The sequence below is a fragment of the Zootoca vivipara genome, chromosome 1 (assembly GCF_963506605.1).
Source record: "Zootoca vivipara chromosome 1, rZooViv1.1, whole genome shotgun sequence".
In the NCBI taxonomy this organism is placed as follows: Eukaryota; Metazoa; Chordata; class Lepidosauria; order Squamata; family Lacertidae; genus Zootoca; species Zootoca vivipara.
The window spans coordinates 56,883,612-56,906,683 of NC_083276.1; the positions used below are offsets into that span (position 1 = coordinate 56,883,612).

Genomic DNA, 23,072 nt, shown 5'->3' on the forward strand with positions numbered 1-23,072 from the left:
ATAGCTGACTCCATATTTACCAAGCAAATTGCACAATTTATAATAAGTCATACTTTCAGTATTTAAAAGTATGCCTGTAGGGGTTTTTAATTAACATTTTTTGGGGCCAGAAATATGAATAGATACTACACTAAATATTTCAAAAGAATATTCAAATGGTAAATGCAGCACTCATATTTTTTTTATTAACAAATCAAGCTTCCATTTGAAGACGTAGCCCTGTAATGATGTTACTAGTATGGGCCACTGCAAAGCATCATGAACAGGACTTACATAGGTGCAAATGTCACTGCTCAAAAGGCATTAGAACACAATCCCATGAAAGTTTAAGTATTCTTTCAGTCAGGGAGTTTTAAGGCTAGAAACAGATGGTCAGTTTTCCCCACCCCAGTAATGTTGATCATGGTTTAAAGCAGGCATCCCCAACCTTTGGCCCTCCAGATGTTTTGGACTGCAATTCCCATCGTCGCTGACCTCTAGTCCTGTTAGCTAGGGATCATGGGAGTTGTAGGCCAAAGCATCTGGAGGGCCGCAGGTTGGGGATGCCTGGTTTAAAGAGTGATACCTTCTTGCTATATGTGCAGTTTTCTCACCACTCTTGCTTCTGGTAAAGGATGTTTGGTAGACATCTTATTATTTCCAACACCTGTCTAACTAGAGCTAACAGTGGGAGAAAGGAAATGTGTGTATACCGGAAGAACCAGAGCTTTTCTAAAAATCACATTCAAGTGCCTTGAAAACCTTTATATCTCCAGCCTAGCTTAGATTTCTTAGTGAAATCAAAAGTTCTGATTTTTTGTGAGATCATGCTCAAAGTTTGTAACAGCGTGGCACTGCTAGACATGCAAGTATTGTCTGCTTCATCTGTTTGTAGCCCTAAGTCTGATGTTATAACTTGAAAAAAACTGAAAAAAATCAGGTGCCCCCCCCAAGCTGTAGAGCTTGACTAATAGTAACAAATACTTCCAAATTGTTTTGAGCAATTTGTAATGAGATTCTTTCATTTGTCCTTAGTTCTTGTTGGTTGGTGTTTTGACTTGCAGGTGCTGAAACTTCATTATAACTGATGTTTATTGACAAATAACTAAAATGTATATAGTTGTATTGGAAAGTTCGCAAAGTGTCTAAGTTGGAAAGCATATTAGTATCAAACATTGAAAGTAAACTGCCCTGTTATAGCTCTACCTGCCGTAATCAGCAGTGGAAGCTATACAGTATTCAACTCTGGGTTGTACCGGTATCACATTTGTATCACACATTGTATCAGACCGTTCCATAGCTACCTGGGTGCTCTGAGACAGTGTTTCTCAACCTTTTTTGGGCCACGGCACACTTGTTCCATGAAAAAAATCACGAGGCACACCACCATTAAAAAAGTTAAAAAATTTAACTCTGTGCCTATATTGACTATATATAAAGTAATTCTCTTTATATATAGGCCATTTGTTAATGCCCTTTGTTGACTTTAAGCCTGGGTGGCTCTTTTTAATTTTTTCCCCCCTTGCCACACAGTACAAACATTCTCAGGCGTTAGGGGGGAAATGGGGGGAAGGAGACTCCGGCATTAGGCCCAAAGGCCTCAGGGCCACTTACAGCGCTGCTAAAAGGCAGAATGAAAAGCCCTCGGGTCGAGGGGAGCTTCGCAGGGGCCCCGACTCCGCGACCCAAGCGGGAACGAGGGTGCCACGCGGGGCTCACAGGAGACCCCTCCCCTCGAGAGGAAAGAGGCGCGTCCCGGGTGTTTCTCTCCCCCCGCCAGACCTCCCTCCCTCCCCTCAGAGGCACCACTTTTCGGGCGCAGCGAAGGCCCGTTCCTCCCTGCGCACCCCAACCGCCGCCGGAGGGCCATGGCCAACGCCGCCTCCGCTCTGCGCCCGCTCGGCCTGATCCCGGGCCGCCTCTCCTGCCCGCCTCACTTACTGCATGGTCCCTTCCAACTCTGGCGGTGGTTGGGGTGCGCAGGGAGGAACGGGCCTGCTCTCCGCCTTCTCGCGCTCTAGCCTGGCCGGCCAAGGAGCGCTGTGCTGCGCTCGCCACTCGCGGGACTAGACTGGAAGCGAGTGCGAACGTCGGAGCGCGCCCTCCCTTACCGGCTTCCTTTACGGTGGGTCAGTGCTTGTAATGGCGGCCGCCAGGCACGTGACAAGGCAGCAAATCGCCCTTCTCGTCGCCGCACGCCGCGGCACACCAGCCCCCGTCTCGCGGCACACTACTGTGCCGCGGAACAGCGGTTGAGAAACGCTGCTCTGAGACACACACAGAATTTCCACGACTCCTCTAAAGTGCCTAGTTCAAACAGAGAGCCCATCTACCTGTGTGAGATTGGCCTTTCTGCTTCCACTACTTCATGCTACGGCCTGCACCATTTCCCAACTCTAATGAGTGTCTTTAAAGAGGAGTAGAGGTGCTTTATTGATGAGGAATGGGTTGGGGAAACCTTGTTGCATGAGCAGAGCTCTGGGTTTCTTTAGAGCCAAGCTCAAGAGTGAAGGATTCCTGGGTATTTTGATTCTTGCTTTTTTATTCTTCTGTGTGGGCCATCTTGAGCTGTGAGAAACCTACATATACATATGTTAATTTACTATATATCCCCTTCAGTAATGGGGGCTGAGCATACATCCAAGGAATACAGAAATTTCAGCACTAGCAAGTCAAACAGACTACATAAGAATGAATGAAACTACTGGTTGTGAAAAATGAGCCTGACAGTGCCATTAAAGTTAATTTGCACACATGGACTCCCAGTGTGCACAAGAGAGAGGTAGACAGATTCTGGCAGAAGTGCTTGGTGAGGAGGGCCATAGTTATGCACAGACTTTCTGCCAGTGGAGTTGCTGTCGCTTACCTAGAGGAGAAGGGCTGAGGTGATTGGGGAGTGATGCTCAGGTGCATCAGCAGAGCCAATCCTATGCTCCAGCCAGTGCAGCCACACAGTACCAACCTCCTTGCTGCCCTGCTACTCTGCCTCTTAGTAAGTGGCAGTGACTGCGCTGTCAGGAGGCATGGGGCACAACTCTGACCCTCCTCACTGACTACTCTGGGTGTCTAGAAGTTGACAATATTTAACATTTGGAGCCATGTTTATTGGCATTCTTTTAGTACCAGCCATTATTTTCTAGTTCTATTCTTTGAAATGCCTGAGAAAATAAATGTGGAGTTTTAATTGACAAATTGTGACAGAGGCTGTGTTGCAGTTTCTCAGGAACCTAATTTAATTCTGGGCCATGGGACATTTCTCATACTACACAATAAATAGAGAACAACCAGCCCATGCCCCTGATGAGTGTACCTCCATATAACTAAAAACATGCTGCACATCTGAAAAGACTTGATTAGCCTCCGATCAACATATGGAAAGTAGACCAAATTGCTTTATTCCTATACAGATTCCTGTACAGTTTATTAAATCTAGCCTGGGACACAGTTTGTACCAAATTTATTCAGCTGTTAATTTATTATTTATTATTGAATAAAATACTAATTTGCTATCGATGATTAGTTGCAATTGAGTCCTTGTTTTAGCAATGGATAAAGTATGGAGCCAACTTTTGTCTTCATTTCTTTATGCTGACTTTTGTCTGCTTTATACGAAACATCTATCACATACATGTGCTGCGTTGATCACGCAAAACAGATGGGAATGTCCTTAAAATAAAATAAAAATAATTTTTCACAATAGATTGCATTAATTTTAGCTACTGTATTCTGAAATTATTGTGTGCTATTGACAAATTAATCAATATGGCTTGATGCCAGTTTGCAGTGTATGATGCACACTTGTGACTTCCTCATATTACCTGGAACGAGAGCTTTCTTTAATATTAATGTATAAGCAAGGCTTGCTTCATTTTCATAAAGTGAAAGCATAGCTGAATATTACATGCTTAGGTGATGCATTTTATCACCTATCAACTGTATCTGAACTCTGAAAACCTGTAGGCCTGATTTGGTTATATAAGTGGCTGCCGGTATCCATATACAAATTATTTTTCTTTGGGTGGGGAAATTGCCTTTGAGATTTTTATCCTCTATGGCTTCTATTAAAAAGAATAGCATTCAAATTGTCCCCATGTGCTGTGCAGAGAGGGAAATCACAAGGTGAATGATGATACGGAGTGTGTCTATTCCTGCCAATCCTTCATAAGCCTCTGTCTGTATCACTGATCCCCTTTTATGAATGTGTACAGTATGTTTGTCTGATGTATGATTGCTTTCTTGTGGCACAAAACTGATTGAGGATGACTGGTTCTTTCCTGGCTGCTCTGATCCAGCCATAGTCTCAGGGCAGCAGGAGTTGGAGGAGGAACTGGCCGCAGGTCAAGGGATTGGAAGAATGCAGCCAGAGGGAAGGATGACTGCCCAGTCGAGCAGGAAACTCCAGGTAAGGTTGTTTGCATTTTTGTATGTATATTTATTTGATGGTGTAATCAGTAGAAAGACTTTTCCTATTGTGCTCCAAGCATATGTGATTTCTTAATATGTAGCGTGGGAGATTGAAAATGGATATGGTGACTTTGGTACTGGTACTATTGAAACATTGCCTTCTTTAATCTATTGTTGAAACTCTCCTTAGTGTGGTGTTGGCCATGGATGTTACAATGTACATTTGACAGGTTGTTAATTTCAGTTTTCTCTCTCACCCTCGCCCCCTGCATGTAGGATGACTATGGCTTTGATGGAAAACATTGCTATGAAGAGCTGAATATCACCATGGATAGTACAGATTCAGCTGAAGGAGAGAACATGGGAGGTTGGTGGCCAGAGTACACTTCCCCTAGTGCAGGTGTGACAACCACTAGACAGTTTATTAAAGCATGCACAGCGTCTGTTTTGTCCCATTTTTGTTTTTCAAATTCAACTAACAAACCATGTTGTGTTGTGTTTGTATCTAAGTTGAATTATTATTATTTTGGGTTTGCTTTTTTGTTTCATTTTGAAGCATGTGCGTGCTGGATGAACTGTCTAGTTTTGGTTCAAAACTAGAACTCAAATTGTGGTTTAATACCTTGAGCTCTCACTTGTGAATAAAGATTTTTGTCATTAATGGTAAGAGTTCTTTCTTTCTTTCTTTCTTTCTTTCTTTCTTTCTTTCTTTCTTTCTTTCTTTCTTTCTGTTCTAGTTCTTTTGTTCTTATGAAAATGCTTCTACTCTTGTAGTCCACTTGTAGTCTTTGTTTCCCAATTCTGTTTCATGTTCCAGTTCAGGGGTCAGCAAACTTTTTTTGGAGGGGGCCGGTTCACCATCCTCCAGACCTTGTGGCGGGCCAGACAGTGCGCGCGTGCGCGCGCATGCAGCGGAAGGGGTTTCTCTTTCTCCCCCTCTCTCCCCAGCCCCTCCCCTCCCCCTGCCTACCTATGGTGCTTCCGGCGCAAGGGCAGGCTGGCTCCAGAGAGGTGCTGTGCTGCGCTCTGTCAACCGTGGCTCCTGTGCTGCCCTTGCTTTTGGGCCGCTCGTCCCTCTGCCACCGCCAGCCTCTGCCACTCGCAAGGGCAGGCACAGGAGCCATGGTTGGCAGAGTGCAGCACAGCGCATTTCTGAAGCCAGCGAGCCCTTTCGGAGAGGTGCTGCGCTGCGCTCTGCCAATCGTGGCTCCTTTGCCTGCCTTTGCAAGCAGCAGAGGCTGGCGGTGGCGGTGGCGGTGGCGGTGGGACGAGTGGCCCAAAAGGGCTGGCTGGCTCCGGAGAGGCGCTGCCCAAAATGGCACTCAGCCAGCTCAGCCCAGCCCCCTTCCTCCTCTACGCAGGGCGGGGAGAAGCCAGGAGGAGGCGCAGCGGTGTGTGAGAGGGAGAGTGGGGAAATGGCGCCCCCCTAAAATGGCGCAGGAAAAAAAATTAACAAAAAATTTTAACAAAAAATTTTAACAAATAGAATCCATACAATCCACGGACCGTCTGTGGGCTGGATCCTGAGGGCAGTTGGGCTGGATCCGGCCCTCGGGCCGTAGTTTGCCGACCCCTGTTCCAGTTCTTAAGATTGCTATATTTGTATCTCAATGACAGTTACGTTGAACAACCTGTACATTTTAGATGCTCATAATGAAGCAAACTTTCATAAATTAGGGTTGTTCTGCCAAGATCTACTAAAGTTATGTTATGAGTTACATTAAAAATAGGAAAATTTCACAGGAGATACCTCTCCAGTGTACTACTGACATTACAAATTCTGAAATGGGTAAATAATCTGTGCCTCTTGAAATGAAATAAAGGACAGAACAGAGTATTTGCTTTTTAAATTAAATATACAGAAAACTATTTCCCAGAGCTTGATTAAACTAAAAGCTAATCGTTTATACTAAAAAGCTCCCCCCAGTTTCTTAAAAAAAACCAAAACCCCCGAACCAGTGAGATACCTAATGGTTTGGGCTTCAGTTGATTAATCAGGTTTTACTTGTTTAATCATTGGGAAGAATTTCACTAAACTGAGCTCCTATTTGCATGTTAAGCTTGAGGGCATAGTCATTTAAGTTAGTGAAGTTTAAAATAGAATGGATTGATTCCCAGAAGAATTCTGCATGAAATGTATAATATTGGACAGTAAAATTAGAGCTTCAGTGTTTTGTCAATTGGATTAAAATATCACTGTAATATCAGACAGTAGATTTCTGTTTTTAACAAAATAAATTTATTTCAAAAAATTAATAGCACATGCAACCTTAGAAAGAGGCACTCTTCTGTTTCTAGAGATGTACCTGATGCAACCCATGTGGTTGTTGTATAAAAACAAAATACAGTGGACCCGCCAGATACGAATTAAATTTGTTCCGGGGGTCCGTCAGCAACCCGAAAAGTCCATAGGCAGAGGCACCGCTTCTGCGCACGCGTGTGGCGTGTAGAGTGCTTCAGCACATGCGCACAGGGCGAAATCCGGAAGTATACACATCTGGGTTTGCCGTGTTCGTAACCCGAAAGTTACGTATCCAGAGCTGTACGTAACTAGAGGATCCACTGTAGTTCTTCAGAATTATTGTTCATATGCACATTTTAAAAGCTTTAATTAAGCAACTAATGGATTATGTCATACTATGAATTAAGTAAAATGTCTTTAAATTGGTGGCAGTTCAAATAAAATGTGTGTTTCACATTAAAAAGGTTTGCGGACTGTAGTGGAAGAATTAGAATTGGAAAGAAATCAGTTGCAAGAACAAATTCTCTTCTTGGAGGAACGTTGCCGGGACTTGGAAGATAGATTGCAGCTCCAGAGCAGACTGGAAGCTCTTCAGGTACATGCCAGAATGTGAAATAATGTGAGGAAGGGCATTTAGATGCTTGCTAGTATTATAGGGTGTGTGTTTTTTAAGAAAAGAGGGAGATATGCAACAATAGCAACATTTTAACTTTATAAAAGCAAAACCTTTATTTTACCTTATTTTCTCTTACTTTATTCGATCAAAATAATGCTTAAATCTGTCTCCATTTTGTTAACCAAAATGCAGTTTAAATAATAATGCCTGGATATCTGCCTCTTAAATCTGTGAGATAGGGTTTTATTCATTACATGAAAAGGAGTGCAAAAGAGAGGTGATCATTCCTACCCTACCTCATTGCGCTTTGTTGCTTTAAGTTGTTTTCTGCTAGCTAGCCTTGAAAGTTAATTGGACTGCAACAAAACTGTGAAAAGGAACACAATGCAGAAAGATAAAGCGGGGGAAATGCACCATTTTATGTAACAAATAGACTCTTCTCTGCTGCCACTTCACATGTGAATTGGGCAGACATACGGTAGATAAAATGCATATGGTTGCTGTTTGACATCCAGTTTTGCCCTCAAAACTATCTTGAGAAGCTACTTGATATTGCTTCTGAGTCACCAGCTATTTCATATTTTAAATCAAATTTTATTAAAAAGGGTAAAACATATAATCTACATATGTGTTAAAGAAGAATAGAATCCATACGGTTTAAGTTTCACTTCTTTATTCCTTTTACCATCACTCCTAAGCAGGTAGTCAAAGAAGTTTCTATTGGTGACTACTATATGACTTTGTGGAAACTACATTGTGGTGTTTTACTACTGTGTTTCCCCGAAAATAAGACACTGTCTTATATTTATTTTTCCTTAAGAAGACACACTATGGCTTATTTTCAGGGGGTGTCTTATTTTTTATTACGCGTCCAGCCTCGCCTCTTCCTTGGCGCCCTCCAGAACTGCGCTATCACTATGTCTTATTTTCGGGGTATGGCTTATATTCTGCAAATGCTTAGAAATCCTACTACGGCTTATGGGTATGTCTTATTTTCGGGAAAATGGGGTATGTCACCAGTAACTGATTAAAGTGTACACAAACTCACTAAGAGAGAGACCGTCCCGAGCGATTGGTGTGCAGTGTCACCAACAAGCTGATGACACCTAGTTCTGTTCTTAGATACTATGTCCAGGTGCAATAGGGGAAATCCTTAATTAGTGTTGGATTGCAGAAAGGATTTGATGAAGGCCAACAAATTGAAGTTGAAGCCAAACAAGACAGGTTGCATCACGGGCCACTTATGATCAAGGAAGGTGGGTTTACTTGCAGTAAAAAGGACCATACTCTCCCCATCTGAAAAAGCAGATTTGCAGACTAGCGTTTGTTACTGCTTCTAGTTCCATTCCTGGATCCTCGAGTGACAGCAGGAATAAAGAGTACTTTTGATCAGTTACATCTAATCAATCGGCTGATACTCTTATCTATTGCTCCCTAGCTAATGTTTGCAGGTGCAATGACTACACTTTATTAAAATAAGCTTTCCCATTCATTGGCTGAATTACTGTGAAGTCATGGAAAGCTCATAGATGTTCTGATAGCTAATGAGTTAAACTGCCAGTACAAAGTCCTTGGGAAAAGAAGGACTGTGTGTTGTTGGTTGAAGAAAATGCAGAAGCAGCATAATGGGTAGCACAGAGCAGTTGCTCTAGCTTCTTGGAAGATGGGTTACTGTTGCTTCCTGGGTGGTGCAAGTGCACCAGCAGGCGCACTAGATTGGCTTCACTCATGTGTCCCCATGCCAACTTCTCTGACACCTGTTCCGCCCCATTCCTGTATGTGTTTGTGGCCAGGACATTTGTGTATCAGCTCCATCTCACCCAACAAGATGCCAAGTACTATTACAACAGGAATAAATTACCCAGGTGTGTGTGTAAATGAATGGTGAATGTGCAGTGTTGTTGACAATATACTGTAGCCCCAAAACAGAACCATGAAAGCCATAAGTCTTCATGAAAAACAAGAAAAACATACAATGAACTTAGTTTTCTAAGTTTTATACAAATACTGTGTAATTTTAAATATTAATATGTTCGTCTAAAGGTCTGACTAATAACTCCCTTAACATACTAAAATGTATGTGTATAATGAGGGGTCGCTTAAAATATTTTCTCATGCAGCAGAATGTCAATGTATATTGCATTGTAACAGAACATTTCAATACAGGTGACATTTGGTGTAGAGGAAGAAGGGCAGCTATTGAGGGCTGTACAGGTGTGTCCTGCCCATTCCCAAGTGATAGTTTATTTTACATAGAAGTGATATTTTGTGTCTAACCTACCCAGCATTTAATGACAATTTTGGATTTTTCTGAGCTTCTTCTGGTTTTGGATGGTGTGTTTTTGCAGTTTAATCTTGTGTGTTAGTTTTGTGAAGCTGGGTAGAGTAATATATTTAGATGTTGACTGTGTCAGTGGAGCTTGCTTCATACACTGTGGATTACATTCCAGAATTTATTTTACACTTTGCTACTTCACACACTGGTTGATTTTTGGACAAGTGCAAAGAAAAACAAATATAATTCAGTGAATTCTGTGTGGATAAGTTATGCTAAAATTAAAATTCTGTTAGGCATCACTGGAGCTTCTTCAAAACATCCCTTGTTTTTAGCCACATCTGTTAAAAGTAAGCTCCTCCCACACATTGCATGTTTACATGGTGTGCTTTTATATGAAATCTATATTATAGGATGTCTCTTTCCATGTTGGTTGTCACAGGATAAGATCACCAGAAATGAGGCATTTCAAAAGGAATCTCACTGTTTCTACTGGGAACAAGGATTTCTGATGGCATTTTGCTGGTAGTAAATGAGCTATAATGGTAGAGTCTAACTCACGTAGTTTAGATAACCCTTTTTTTATAGTCAGTGCAAGTACCAGCTGTGTAAATTATTTTCTTACAGAATGAAAATGACCGTTTACAGTCCCAGCTTACACAGCTGCGCAACCAGCAAGCACGTGATGCAGAAAAACACCAAGTTCTTGTTTCCAGTTTGAATGAACAACTGAAAGGGTAAAATAGAACATTTATAGTCCCTCCCCAGCCCCCCTACCCTATACCCCAATGTTATTGAGATCCAAACATTGGTGTATATGTTGTCAAATATTTTTAAACTTTTACCTGCTGCAGGTAATTGAAGGGGGGAAACCCTTTCATAAAGATTATTTTCATGCTTAGTTATTTTTCTTGTAATTTATAGAATAGTTGATGTTGCTTTTGGATATAGACAGGGAGCTATGTCTCCAAATGTTTCCCATAGTTCAATTGATGTCCACATATATTTGAGAATGTTTATCATAATATATTTGATCCTTTCTTTTACTGGCAGATTAAATGAAAGAAATGGCTTGCTTGAAACTTTGCTTGGGGAAAAGGAGCAGAAACTTTCAAGTACAAATGAAAAGCTAGAACAGGCAGAAGACATGAGAAAGTCAATTCATGAGAGAGACCTTCTAAACAAAGAACTAAGTGAAAAGCTTTTGCAGAGGGAACAAAAGGTGAGTTGTTTACAGTTCTCAGTCAGTCAAGTTGTATTGTGTTCTGCGTCAATCAATTTGCCATCTTTGGTAAATACTCAGTAGTTCTTTGAACATTTCATCGCTCCCTCCCCTGACATTTTGGAAATCCCTACAATCCCCCTATGTGTGAACCAACAACCAGAGCATATTATAAACAGTGGCAAAGTTAAGTAAATTTCCGTAGGGTGTCTTCCATAAACACGATTTAAACAATGGGTACATAAGTGACTGTGGAAGCCAATTCTGGATCCACACATCCTTCCACAGTGGGGACAGTGGTTTCCAGGTGGGAGTTGATCACGGTGTGGATTTGCCAAGCGTGCCTTCCTCTTAGCACGTTTCTCCCTTGCGTCCTGAGATCAAATTTCTTCAAAGCCCATGACACCTTTGGTAAAGGCTGTTCTCCAACTGGAGCACTTGCAGGCCAGTGTTTCCCAGTTGTCAGTGTTTATAACACATTTTTAAAGATTTTTTTAAAATACTTATTTAATTTTTATACTTATATAATGGACAATATTGTTCCTTTGTCACAATTGAATTGAATTGTCACAATTGAAAACAGTGAATAATGTTTCCCTTCCTGAAACTAGCTGGAAGATGTCCTGAAGAAGTGCAGCGCTTATGGAGAAGAGTGTGCAGAACAGAAAGCAGTTATTACTGTACTAACAGAAAAAATAACTGCCTTTCAAGAAAAGGTAAAAAAGGGTAAACTTTTTGTTGTGGCTTCTTACATAAATAGGTTGGTTCCAATGAAGTTGTCCAGTTTGTGCAAGGATTTCTGATTTGGAAACATAATTCACCCTCCCCTCTTTCTTCCCCCCTCCCAATTTGCTCCAGGCCCTCCCGGAACAGGTGTGAAGTGGAGGCATGCAGGGGTAGTAGAGGAAGGGCAAGTTGTGCAAGTGGAAGTCCTTGGATGAACAGAGCAACTTCATTAGATACAAACCATTGTCTGTTTAGTGATATATTTAATATGTGAGCAATAAAATAATTCTAATAACTATAAACAGAACTGTAAAAGTCATTTCATTAGCCCAAGGAAACTTATAGGCTCATTTTTCCTGAAAAGCAGCTCTCCATGCCTCATATCAAAATGTAGTTGAAACAAAGCAAGATGGCAACAGTATATGTTATAGGCATCATATCATGTACGTATGATATAGTCTACGATAAGATATGACAACAGTTAAAAGAAGCAGTATATGGCAACAGCATATTTTATGGAAATAGGAGGTGGTCACTCATCCAAGGGGGGAAGAGAAGGAAAATTAAATTGGGTTAGAACCATCCCTTTGCTACTTCCTCAAGAATATGGTTTTCCGGGTGAACCTAAACATATTTTTGGATTCCAATTACAAATGGTACTGTGAGTTAATGTTAAATTTTGAGCGCTTAGACTTTTATTCCCTTTATTTTTGTTTTCAGACCATGAAACAGGATGCTGCCATAGAATTAATGCAACTGGATCTTGAGCAGACAAATGAAGAACTTGATAGATTAAACACAAGTCATTTAGAAGAGAGGTCTCAACTAATTCATGACCTCCAGAGGCGTGAAAGAGAATTTGACAACCTCAGAGAGGTTTTAGCTGAGAAAGACAAAGAAATTTCTTCTATTACTTCAAATATAAATGTGTATTCTGAGCAGATTAATATTCTGAAATGCCAGATCAAGTGCAAAGAGGATGAAATGCGAGACATGGAAGAAGCACTGTCCAAGGCTGAAAGGGGAGCCCAGTTGCTGACAGATGTACAAACCGAAGATGTGAACAATGCAGGCAGAAAGCTTTCGGAACTTTCTGAGCAGTTAAGTGCAATAAAATCAGAACTGGCAGAGGTGAAAATTGAAAACATGACTAAAACCAAAGAAAATGAAGAATTTGTTAGGCAAATCAAAGAGACAAGCCAAACGGTTAAAGATCTTCATTCTGCAATCAAGACTCGTGATGTTACTTACAACAACAAACTCATGGAGTGTGAGTCACAAATTAAGTTGCTTAAAGAACAAATAAGTAAATCAGCTAAAAAATTGCAAGAAACAGAAATAAAATGTAAGGAGGAAACAGACCATCTTAAATCCCAGATCGATGAACATATCTCTGCAAAGGAGAAATTGAACAAATTACTAAAAGAAAAAGAAAACAAAGAACAAAGTTTTATGAGTGAGATGAAATCAGTGAAAGATTCTCACAACCAGCTTACTTTAGAAAATGCTAAAAAAGATGAAGATTTAGCTAATTTATCCAGACAACTTGCTGAGCATACTGAGCATCTAGAAATTGTCAAAAAGTCACTGCAAGAAAAAGCAGAAATCATAATATGCCTAAAAGACAAGCTTAAAGTTGCCGAGCAGCAAAATGAAAAGGAAAAGCTTAAGTTAGTTGGAGAACTGAATACCAAGGAAATGCAGTGGAGGGATGTTAATAATGAGCTGCATGAAAAACATGAAATAATTAATAAGATGGAGACCGAAAGACAAACTGCCATCATGACTAACAAGCAGTTACAAGCAGCTCTTGAGCAGAAAGAAAAAGATTTTGCAGATCAGCTTAAAGCCAGTGAAAATCTTAGAAATGAGATACATACTTTGGAGAAAGAGAAGCAACAGCTGATTAGTGAGAACGAGAGTTTGTCAAAATTACTGGATGTTAAAGAGTGTGAACTGTTGATGCGTGCTCAATCCATGGCTGAGTTGGAGAGTAAGATGTGTGCCAATGCCACAGAACACCAGAAAATGCTTTCAGAGGTCAGCCACGATAAAGAGACTTTAAGAAGGAAAGTTGAAGAACTCTCAGGCCTTGTAAAGCAAAAAGAAAATTCAATTGCAGAGCAGTTACTGGGGAAAGAGAAACAGTGTGGCATATTAGCTGATGAGCTTTCCAGAAGCAGAGAGATAACAAAGGAATTAGAGAAAGAAAATCAGTCTTATATCACTCAGTTAAAGGATGAGCAGCAAAACAAAGCATTGCTTTTGTCAGAGTATGATAAGGTGGTCCAACAGCTCAGTCAGGAGGAGGAAAAAACCTCATCATTACAGATACAGGTTAAAGACTTAGAAAAGGAGCTTAAAATAAAAAGCAGATCTATTGAAGAAAAAACTGAGCATGGTGATGCATTACTTAAGCAAGTAAAAGAAAAACAAGCTATCGTGACTGTGTTAGAAAAAGAAGTAGAAAAGCTTAAATGTGATAACATAAAGCTATCTCAACAGCTTGAAGAAAAAGACTATACTCTATTATTGAAAGGGGTGGAGTTTGAGGATCTTTGCAGGCAGATTTCACAAAAAACAGAAGAGTGTACTATATTAAATGATCAGCTAGCACTATTAGTCAAAGAAGTGGATGTTTTGAAACATGAAAAAGATAGTGCTTTGGCTGTTTGCAGTGCTAAGTCAAATGAATGTGATGCTTTTCAGCATCAGTTAACACAACATCAGTCTGAAATTGTGTCCACAAAACATGAAGCTCATATGCTGAAATTAGAAAATGAAAAATTGAAAGCAGATATAGAAATAGCCAGTGCTACATTAATGAAAAATTGTGAAGGACTAGTGCCCTTGAGTGCACAATTATCTCAGAAAACTAATAATATTTTAGTTTTTATGGACCAAATTGATACCTTAGTTAGTGAAATGAAAACACTAAAAAGCAGTTTTTGTGATAAAGAGGCTCTTCTTTCCCAGAGGGAAGTTTTGATTCAGGAAATGAAAGAAAACAAAGATGTAGGTGAAAAGCATAATTTGCAAATTATTTCAGATTTGCAAAGCCAAGTACAGGTTCTAGATAGTGAAGTTAGTCAACTTACACAGGAAGTGCAAGAGAAAGAGAATAAATTGAAGAAACAAGATCAAGAGTTAAAATTACTTAAAAGTAAATCTGATGAGTCTAATTTTCTTAGAGTTCAACTGTCTGAGAATATGGAAATAATTTCTGATCTCCAGAGTCAACTTAAAAATATGATAGAAAACAATGAAGTATTAAACAAATCAATTACAGAGAAAAACAACTTTTTAAAACAAAAGGAGAAGGAATGTGTTAATTTACAAACATGTATTTCTGAGACTTCCTCTGTGCAGCATAAACTTGTACAGTCGTTGACCTCTGAAGCAGAAAGATTAAAAGCAATCATTTTGGAGAAGGAGTTAGCAGTGAATAACATTTCAGTGATTAACAATGAACTGAAGGCTGAACTTCAAGATAAAAAGAATGAATGTGAGACTTTGAAGAAGCAAGCTACCAATGCAGAAGAATCAAATATTTGTTTGAAAAAGGAAATAAGTGATCAGAATAAATTAATAAATGACATTAGCCAAGTGCTAGCAGAAAAAGAGGCTTCTGTTTTGGATCCTACTAATCTTGTGAAAACCCTAAGAGGGGAACTAAAAATAAATGAAGAAATGTCACAGTTAATTTCTCAACTTCATAGTCAAAGAAATGAACTGAACCAAGAAAATCAAAAGTTAAAAGAACTAGCCGAGGAAAAAGAAAACATTTTCTTAACTTTGCAGGGAAAATTTGATGCTCTGTATGAACAGAAAAATGAACTCTCTGCTTCCCTGACTAAAAAAGAAGAGATTATCACTGGCTTTCTTAAAGATATCGGTGTTCAACTAGCAGAAAGCAATGTTCAGGCTCTTACCAACGATACTGAGCTACTTAGAGGAGAACTAGAAAAAAGTGCTGCTACAATAAAAAAGCTTTTGCAAGAGAAGGATGGAAGCATTGCCAGTAGCCAGATGAAAATTGACACTTTGATAGTAGAAATTGAATCTGCAAAATCAGAGCACCATAAAGCATTAGAACAAGTTGAGCTGTGGAAGCAAAATATTCAAGAGAGAGAGAGAGCTCTACAGGTTGTACAGGAAAAATGCACTGAACAGGCTAATCATATTGAATATTTAAAGTCTGAGGTCATAGAAAAATTGCAACAACAAATAGATTCTTTAATAAATGATAAGGCTATTTTACAAGAGAACTTTGATAAACTGAATCTGGAAAACAAAAACTTGCTTAAGTACCAGAAGAATTTAGAGAAAAAATCTAAAGAGCTAAAAGAACTTCATGAAAAATTAGAAGCCAGTGAGAATGAATTGCAAATGCACCAAGATGCTGTCGCTTTGCAGCTGGCGAATAAGAAAGAGCAGATGCAGTTACAGGTTAGTACAAAGAGTGAAGAAGTTGATGAATTGAAGTTTAAGGTTGAAAAGCTAGAGCAAAATCTCCTTGAGTCAGAGAACAGATGGGTAGCAGAACTTGCGAGGGCAACTCAGCAAAATAACGTTAATCTTGAGCAACTGAGTAATTTAGAAAGGAATCTGAAATCAAAAGAGGATCAAATTCAATCTTTGCATCAAGAACAGGACATTATTCAAACAGAGTTGTCCAAACATCTTTCTGCATTGTCAGGTAGTAAGTACTTCCTCAAAGACAGTGACAGTGATGCTGGTCAGCAAGTAGCTAAGACTGTATTGGAAAAATTCTCTACTGTGATAGATACTATTATCAGCAAAGAAGCTGAAGCAATGGCACTGCAGCAGACTATTTTAGAGAGAGAAGAAGAAGTACATCACCTGAATAATCAGCTAGAAAGCATGTTGTCCTTGAAGGAAGAGAAAGAGTTGATGCAGAATGACTTTAAAAAGGCAAAAGCTGCTGACCAATCTGAGATTGAATATCTCTTAAATGAACTGAGTACTGCTAAGGATGAATTATGTAGGCAGCAATCTGTCTGTGAAGAAAAGGACATTGCATTATCAAACATGAGGAAGGATGTTGTTTTCCTCCATGAGAAGATAGATAAATTAGAAAAAGAGCTTGAAAGTAGTTGCAAGACACTGAACAGTGAATGTCAAAAAGCAGCAAAACTTTTAGAAGAAATAGAGCATAAAAATCAGATAATAGAAAACTTTAGTTCCCAAACTAACCAACAGAAGGATTTAATTACTTCTCTAAGCCAGCAGTTAAAAGAAAAGGATTGCTCAGTTACTCAAGTCATGGAATCCATGTCTAATGAAATGGTAAAATTCTCTGAGGAAAAAAATGTGCTTGCTATTGAATTGCAACAACTAGAAGCCATAAGGAAGAGCATGACAGAAGAGGTAAGTACATTATCACAGCAGGTAGAAGAATATAAGAAAGAACTTGAACTCAGTCAAGTTGTGTTGACCAACAAAGAAGCTACCATAAAAGACTTGGTGAGTGAGAAGGCGCAGCTAAATATTACTTTGGAAAAAATAAATAAAGAAAAGGAAAATCTGAAAAAGAAGCTTCAGGCATCTTTGCTAGTAAGAAAGGACTTAATTCAGAAAAATGAGAAGCTTAATAAAAAGACAGAATATTTTCGGGAGCAAATTAATGACTTAGTAAAACAGGTTGAAAATACTGAGGCTCACAACAAAGATCTCGAATCCCAACTTGAAGGACTGAAGACACAATTGTTAGAAAAAGATGTGAAGATAAATGACACAAGTCAAACCTTATCAGCCAAGGCAGAACACTTGGAGCAGCTGGAGAAAGCAGTTACAGAATTCAAAGCTACTATAGCTGAACAAAAAAGTATGTCTGATAAGAACTTGATCTATCTACAAGAGAAGGATTGTCTGCTTGCACAAATGCAGTCTGTGCTGAATGAGAGAGAGAAAATCCATCGAGAGGAACGTTCACAACTTTTCTTAACCATAGAAAATCTCAAAGGTGAAATAGCAAAGAGAGATGAAACATTCGAGAAAACGAATGGGTCAGAAGCTACCCTAAATACCGAAAGTTCCTGTAGTAACAATACACACCAACCTAATGAAATTAATCCAGTCACTGAGCTGCAGAAAGACAAGGAAATCCTGCAAAAGAAACTTAAGGCACTGCTTGTGGTCCGCAAAGAAAGCACTAAACAAATTCAGAAACAAAAAGAAGAGCATGCTAAGCTGCTACGAGATTTTAATGAACTAACAAAAGACTTTGAGCTCATTAAAAAAGAAAAGAAAGCACTCCAAGAGATTCATCAGAGAAAGTGTGAAGAAGTTGACTCTAATTTATTGCTTTTATACTCTCTGCAGAAAAGGTTGGACACTGATACATCTCTTAGGCACAGTGAAAATGCTCAGCAGAAAACATTAGAGTCTGGGGAGCTAAATGTGAAGGGTGATGTCAGGGTTGGAAAATCAGGAAAGATGGTAAGTATGATGACAATGGAAGAGTCTGAGATGGCGAAACTTCATGATAACTATGCTAGACTTATGGAAGAAAAAGAAAAGCTTAAGGAAGAGTTAAAAGAGAAGTCACTTGAACTTGGTAGTGTACAGCAAGAAGCAGTAAAACTGAAGATCTCTGTTGAGCAACAGGAACAGCAGTATAAACAAGAGAGAGACAATATGTTGATTGAACAAGGTCTGCTTAAGCAACAACTAGAATCTCATAAAAATGAATTGCAAGCTGTTAAAACTATGGTTGAAACTATGAATAATGAAAAAAGTAAACTCCACAAACAACATGAAGATCACCTATCAAGTCTGAAAGAAACTGATAAACATCCCAGTGAAGAAAACAAGCAACTATTGATGGAATTCAATATGCTGCGTGAGAAGGTTTTGCCAGTTTCTAGTGCATACAAAAATGTGGCAGGTGTAAGGGAGGACACAAAAACTGTGTGGCCGCATTCTGATAATGTGCCGGAGAACAGTGTTCAAGGCCCAGACTTCTGTAGTTCATTGGATGATGTCACTTACACAGAAAGAGAATTGCTAGATGTCACTAATACAGGAATAAAAACATCAACTGAAAGAATAGGTGATCAAGATCCCCTACCAACAGAAATGTCTCGGGAACAGATAGAAGAAAATGTAAATGGCAGAAGCTATCAACCTCAACTGCAGAAGTATGATGCTGAAGAGAAAAACAGGGAACGTCTCCAAAGAAAGCTCCAAGCTGCTTTAATATCACGTAAAGAAGCATTGAAGGAAAACAAAACTCTTAAAGATCAAATGGAGTTACTAGTTTTGGAAAACAAAGAGTTGATTAGTAAGGTTCACACCTATGGACAGCTGATGTCTGAGTTGGATAGAGAAAAACAAAACTTGAGTACTGCACTGTATAAAGAGGAGACTCTTGTGGCAGAAAATGCTAGATTATTAATTGAAAATGAAAACCTAACTGCTGCTTGTGAGAGTCTGAAGTCTACCATGCAGACCATAGGGCAAGAGAAGGAAGCTTTTTCTTTTCAATTGAATTCCTTAAAAGATTCTCAGACAGTTGAATTAACAGGTTGGAAAGCTAAACACAGTGAATTAAAGCAAGAGTATGAATCTCTGCTTCAGGCCTATGAGAATATTAGTAGTAAAATAGCAGAAATGAGGCACATTATTGATGTCACTAGAAAAGAAAAGCAGGAAGCTCTTCACAGAGTAAATGAGAGAGAATCTGATACACATAAACTGAAGGAGCTGCTTCAGAAAGCAGCTGATGAAAGTGTACAAGTAAAGGAACAACTGAAACAGCTGACTGAATCTAAACAGAAGGAAATAAGTGAACTAAAGATTGCAGCTGAAAAGCAAGCATCTGAGCACAAGTTGTGCTTGGAAGACTATCAAAGAAAAATTGATGAATCTGTGCTTCAGAGCAAGCAGCTAATGGAGGAAAATAAGCAATTAAAGGAAGTTTCTGAGATTTTAAAGCAAACCTTGGAAAAAACAGAGAAGGAAAATGAGGAGCTTTCTAAGGATTTTAGTCTAACAAAATCTGCTCTCAGGGACCTCCAAACACGGTTGGAATTGAACAAGTCTGATGTACAGTCCAAGATAAGTGATTCCCTCTGTGAAAGAGAGTCATTATTAAAACACATTCATTTGTTAAATGAGGGGATTTCAGAAAAAGAGAAAAGCATGCTGATCTTAAAGCAAGAGAACAAAACTTTGTTAGAAAGGTTGAAAGATGCTGAAAAATCTCTGCATCAGAATAAAAGCTTTTTATCAAAGTTGGAAAATGATTGTAAAAATCTTAATCAGGAAATAGTCAGTCTTGGTGAAAGAATTAAAATATTAGAGGATGATAAATGTCTCTTACAAGAAGAATTAGAAAATGTTCAAGAAACATCTTACAAAGTAAAAAATGAGAGAGAATTTTTGGAGACCGAGTTGCTCAACCACATCAAAAAATTGGATCAAACAACAGATAGACTGAAAGCCACACAGATACAAAACAGCCTCCTTGTAGAGCAGTTGGAAAATTTGAAAGCAGAGAAATGCAACACAATAAGAGAAAAAGAAGAGCAGCAGCATCTGGCCAGAGTATTTGAAGAAAAGCTGAAAACTGCTCAGAGAGACAATCATGAGACAAAGAACAAAACTAAAGAGTTACAAGAACTTTTGAGGGGAAAACAACAGGAGATCAACCAGTTGCAAAAGGATTCTATTAAATACCAGGAGATGATACTGGACTTGGAAAAATCTGTGAAATTGTCACATTCAGAAAGTGAAAAAATTGAGAAAGATTTAAACAGTGCAGAAGGAAAGCTCGCCAAATCAAATGAAGAGCTGCAGAAGCTAACTGAAAAACTATATTTACAGAATATTTCACTGTATGAGTCAAAATCTGAAATAGAGCGACTTGCAAATGACAACCTACGTAGTAAAAATGAACTTAAAAAGAAAGAAAACAGAATATCAAATCAAAAGAGAGAATATGAGAGCCAGTTGGAGTTCAGCCTTCAGCAGGTAAAAGCAGCTTGCCTTGTTTCCTCATAAGGGGACCAGGGAGCTTTTTCTGGCAGTGACACTGGAAGTATTAAGAGAAGCATGAGCAGCAAAGTGTGGATCATTAGCAAGCAAGGAGCCAACTTCATTGGCAGAGAAGGTATCCTTTGTCTTGCCCTGCCAGAGCTGTAATGAGAGGAGCTGGACCTCCTGTGTGAGTAGATTTACTTCGTGGGATGCTGGAGCCAATGGGATGGGCTATGTCCTCATCATGTGAGGAGCAAAGAATTGTGTGAAGCAGGCTTGACTCCTGAGTTTTTTCCTCCTGCCTGACGCAGCAGTCATTCCTCCTGGCTCTCCTTTTTCGTTAGATAAGTCTACCTTGTTTCATCTCATCTTCAGTTAAATTTCCCTCCTTGTCATTTTCTCTAGATTTCTATCTTTAACAAACAAACAAAAACAAACTTCTCCTCAAACCTCTCATTTAAAGTCTTTCTTGGTGCCTATCACCACAGCTAGACAAGTGTCATAACTTTCTGCTCTTTCGACAGCTCAACACGTGTTTTTCATAAAGACAAGGTGGTTTTATGTACAGTAGGACCCTTCCTTCCTTCCTTCCTTCCTTCCTTCCTTCCTTCCTTCCTTCCTTCCTTCCTTCCTTCCTTCCTTCCTTCCTTCCTTCCTTCCTTCCTCTCTAGATTTCATGTTCAACAAGAACTGGTTCTGCCAACCTTTTGTCCTAATGCTAAACATCCCAGGGAAGAAGCATGACATTCCTTGGGCGCATGCAGAGCTCTGAAAGTATACATTCATAGGACAAAGGCTTTCCAGAAGATAAACTCTGTATTTTTATCCTTTCACCCATCATCCTTGGGGGTTAGGGTCAGCAGTGCTACTTTGGTGAGGTGGATTAGAGCCTGTATTTTCTTTGCTTATGATTCCCTCAAATTGCCCCAGCCAACTCAGGTGCTTCTGCACTCAACAAGGTCAGCTTCCACCTCCACAACCTTCATGGCTAACACACCCTTGCTAGATATCTGTAAAGCGGCCACCTGGTCATCCACCACCACTTTTTCCAGACATTATAAACTGGATTAGTTGTCTGCAGCTGAGGCAGCCTTTGGCCATACTCAGATATCTAGTACATTTCTTCCTTTAGATTTTTGAGCCATGGAGAGAAGTAGGCAGACCTTTATTTCAGTGACTCCATCAGTGTTTGCTGCTTGGCGAATCCAGAAATCTGAGGAGTCCAACCTGCTTCACACAATTCTTTGCTCCTCCCTAGCGTCACGTGATGAGGACATAGCCCATCCCATTGGCTGCAGCGTCCCTACTCATAAATCTACACTTCAGGTAAGACCAATCGTTTTATCTATCTGTGCCCCAGAAGTTTTCTGAGGCTTAGATACATTGATTTGAGGTCCGTGAGTACGTTGGAGTACCCTCCCTTCTTTGCACTTATTTAGAAATAAATGCAAGAAGAAACATGTTTTGTCCAGACTTAAGAAAAAAACCTGATTTTCCACCCAGAATTTGAAAGAATTTTTTTAAAAAACAATGCAATGGAAATAGAGAAGTTCCACATGGCATTACCAATTTCTGTATCATTTTTAATGATTTTGTCCAAGGGATTGGAAATGGTTGCTCTTAATTAATCCCATCAATAGTTGCTTGTTTTCTTCACTGACATGTCTTAACTTCTCTTTCATATTGAATAATTCTATATTTGATTTCTCTAGGTTGCTTATGAATTCCTCTCTCTCTTGTCTCATATTTTCCAACACAATTTTAAAATGCTTTGCTGCTTCTTGACTTTTTGGCAGACTTTGTTGTTAATTGTGAAAATTATTTTACTATTTCCTTTCCATGATCAAACTTGCCTGGGGAGTTGTCCTAGCACAAAATCCAATTTAATCAATTTCTGAGGACTATATATTGTGGGACTGCTTTTTGCTTTTTTCCCCTGAAGAGATGTATCAGTGTCCAACCTTTTCTGCAGAGAGTATAAAATCAATAAATTGGAGTCAACTTCTTCACACTTTCTCTGATGAATCTCCTGAAGTGCTTTCTTTTATTTTTTTAATGAGCTCAAAGTCTTTTGTTAGTTCATTAAAATCTCGTAGTAGCTTAGCATGCTCTTCTTTTTGCTTCTGAATTTGTTAAGTGCTTTCTTTGTGGACCACAAGCAGCGCCTTAAGTTTCTTTTGCAGGATTTCCTTGTCTTTCTGCAGCTCGGTGACTGGATTAATTTCATTATGTTGGTGTATATTGTTACTACAGGAACTTTTGGTAGTTAGGGTAGCTTCCGACCCATACGTTTTCTTGAATGTTTCATCTCTCTTTGCTATTTCACCTTTGAGATTTTCTGCCAACCTAGCAGTTCGAAAGCACGTCAAAGTGCAAGTAGATAAATAGGTACCGCTCCGGCAGGAAGGTAAACGGCATTTCTGTGCGCTGCTCTGTTTTGCCAGAAGCGGCTTAGTCATGCTGGCCACATGACCTGGATAAACTGTCTGCGGACAAACGCCGGCTCCCTCGGCCAATAAAGCGAGATGAGCGCCGCAACCCCAGAGTCATCCGCGACTGGACCTAATGGTCAGGAGTCCCTTTACCTTTACCTATGGTTAAGAAA

The 23,072-nt window shown here is 39.5% G+C and overlaps 1 protein-coding gene across 10 annotated transcripts in view; it reads left to right on the top strand.

The window, feature by feature from the left end:
• Positions 1-23,072, top strand: part of LOC118085760 (golgin subfamily B member 1) — a 48,587-nt gene that overhangs the window by 18,715 nt on the left and 6,800 nt on the right. For 3 of the 10 annotated variants that reach the window (XM_035116778.2, XM_035116808.2, XM_035116825.2), the window contains exons 15-22: positions 4,228-4,381; positions 4,660-4,783; positions 7,090-7,220; positions 9,408-9,455; positions 10,144-10,253; positions 10,570-10,738; positions 11,350-11,454; positions 12,185-20,461. In XM_035116778.2, the coding sequence (XP_034972669.2) occupies positions 4,228-4,381; positions 4,660-4,783; positions 7,090-7,220; positions 9,408-9,455; positions 10,144-10,253; positions 10,570-10,738; positions 11,350-11,454; positions 12,185-20,461 (9,118 nt within the window). Of the gene's footprint in view, positions 1-4,226; positions 4,382-4,659; positions 4,784-7,089; positions 7,221-9,407; positions 9,456-10,143; positions 10,254-10,569; positions 10,739-11,349; positions 11,455-12,184; positions 20,462-23,072 lie in introns of all 10 variants that reach the window. The other 7 variants (XM_035116732.2, XM_035116722.2, XM_035116741.2 and 4 more) reach the window with 7 other exon arrangements.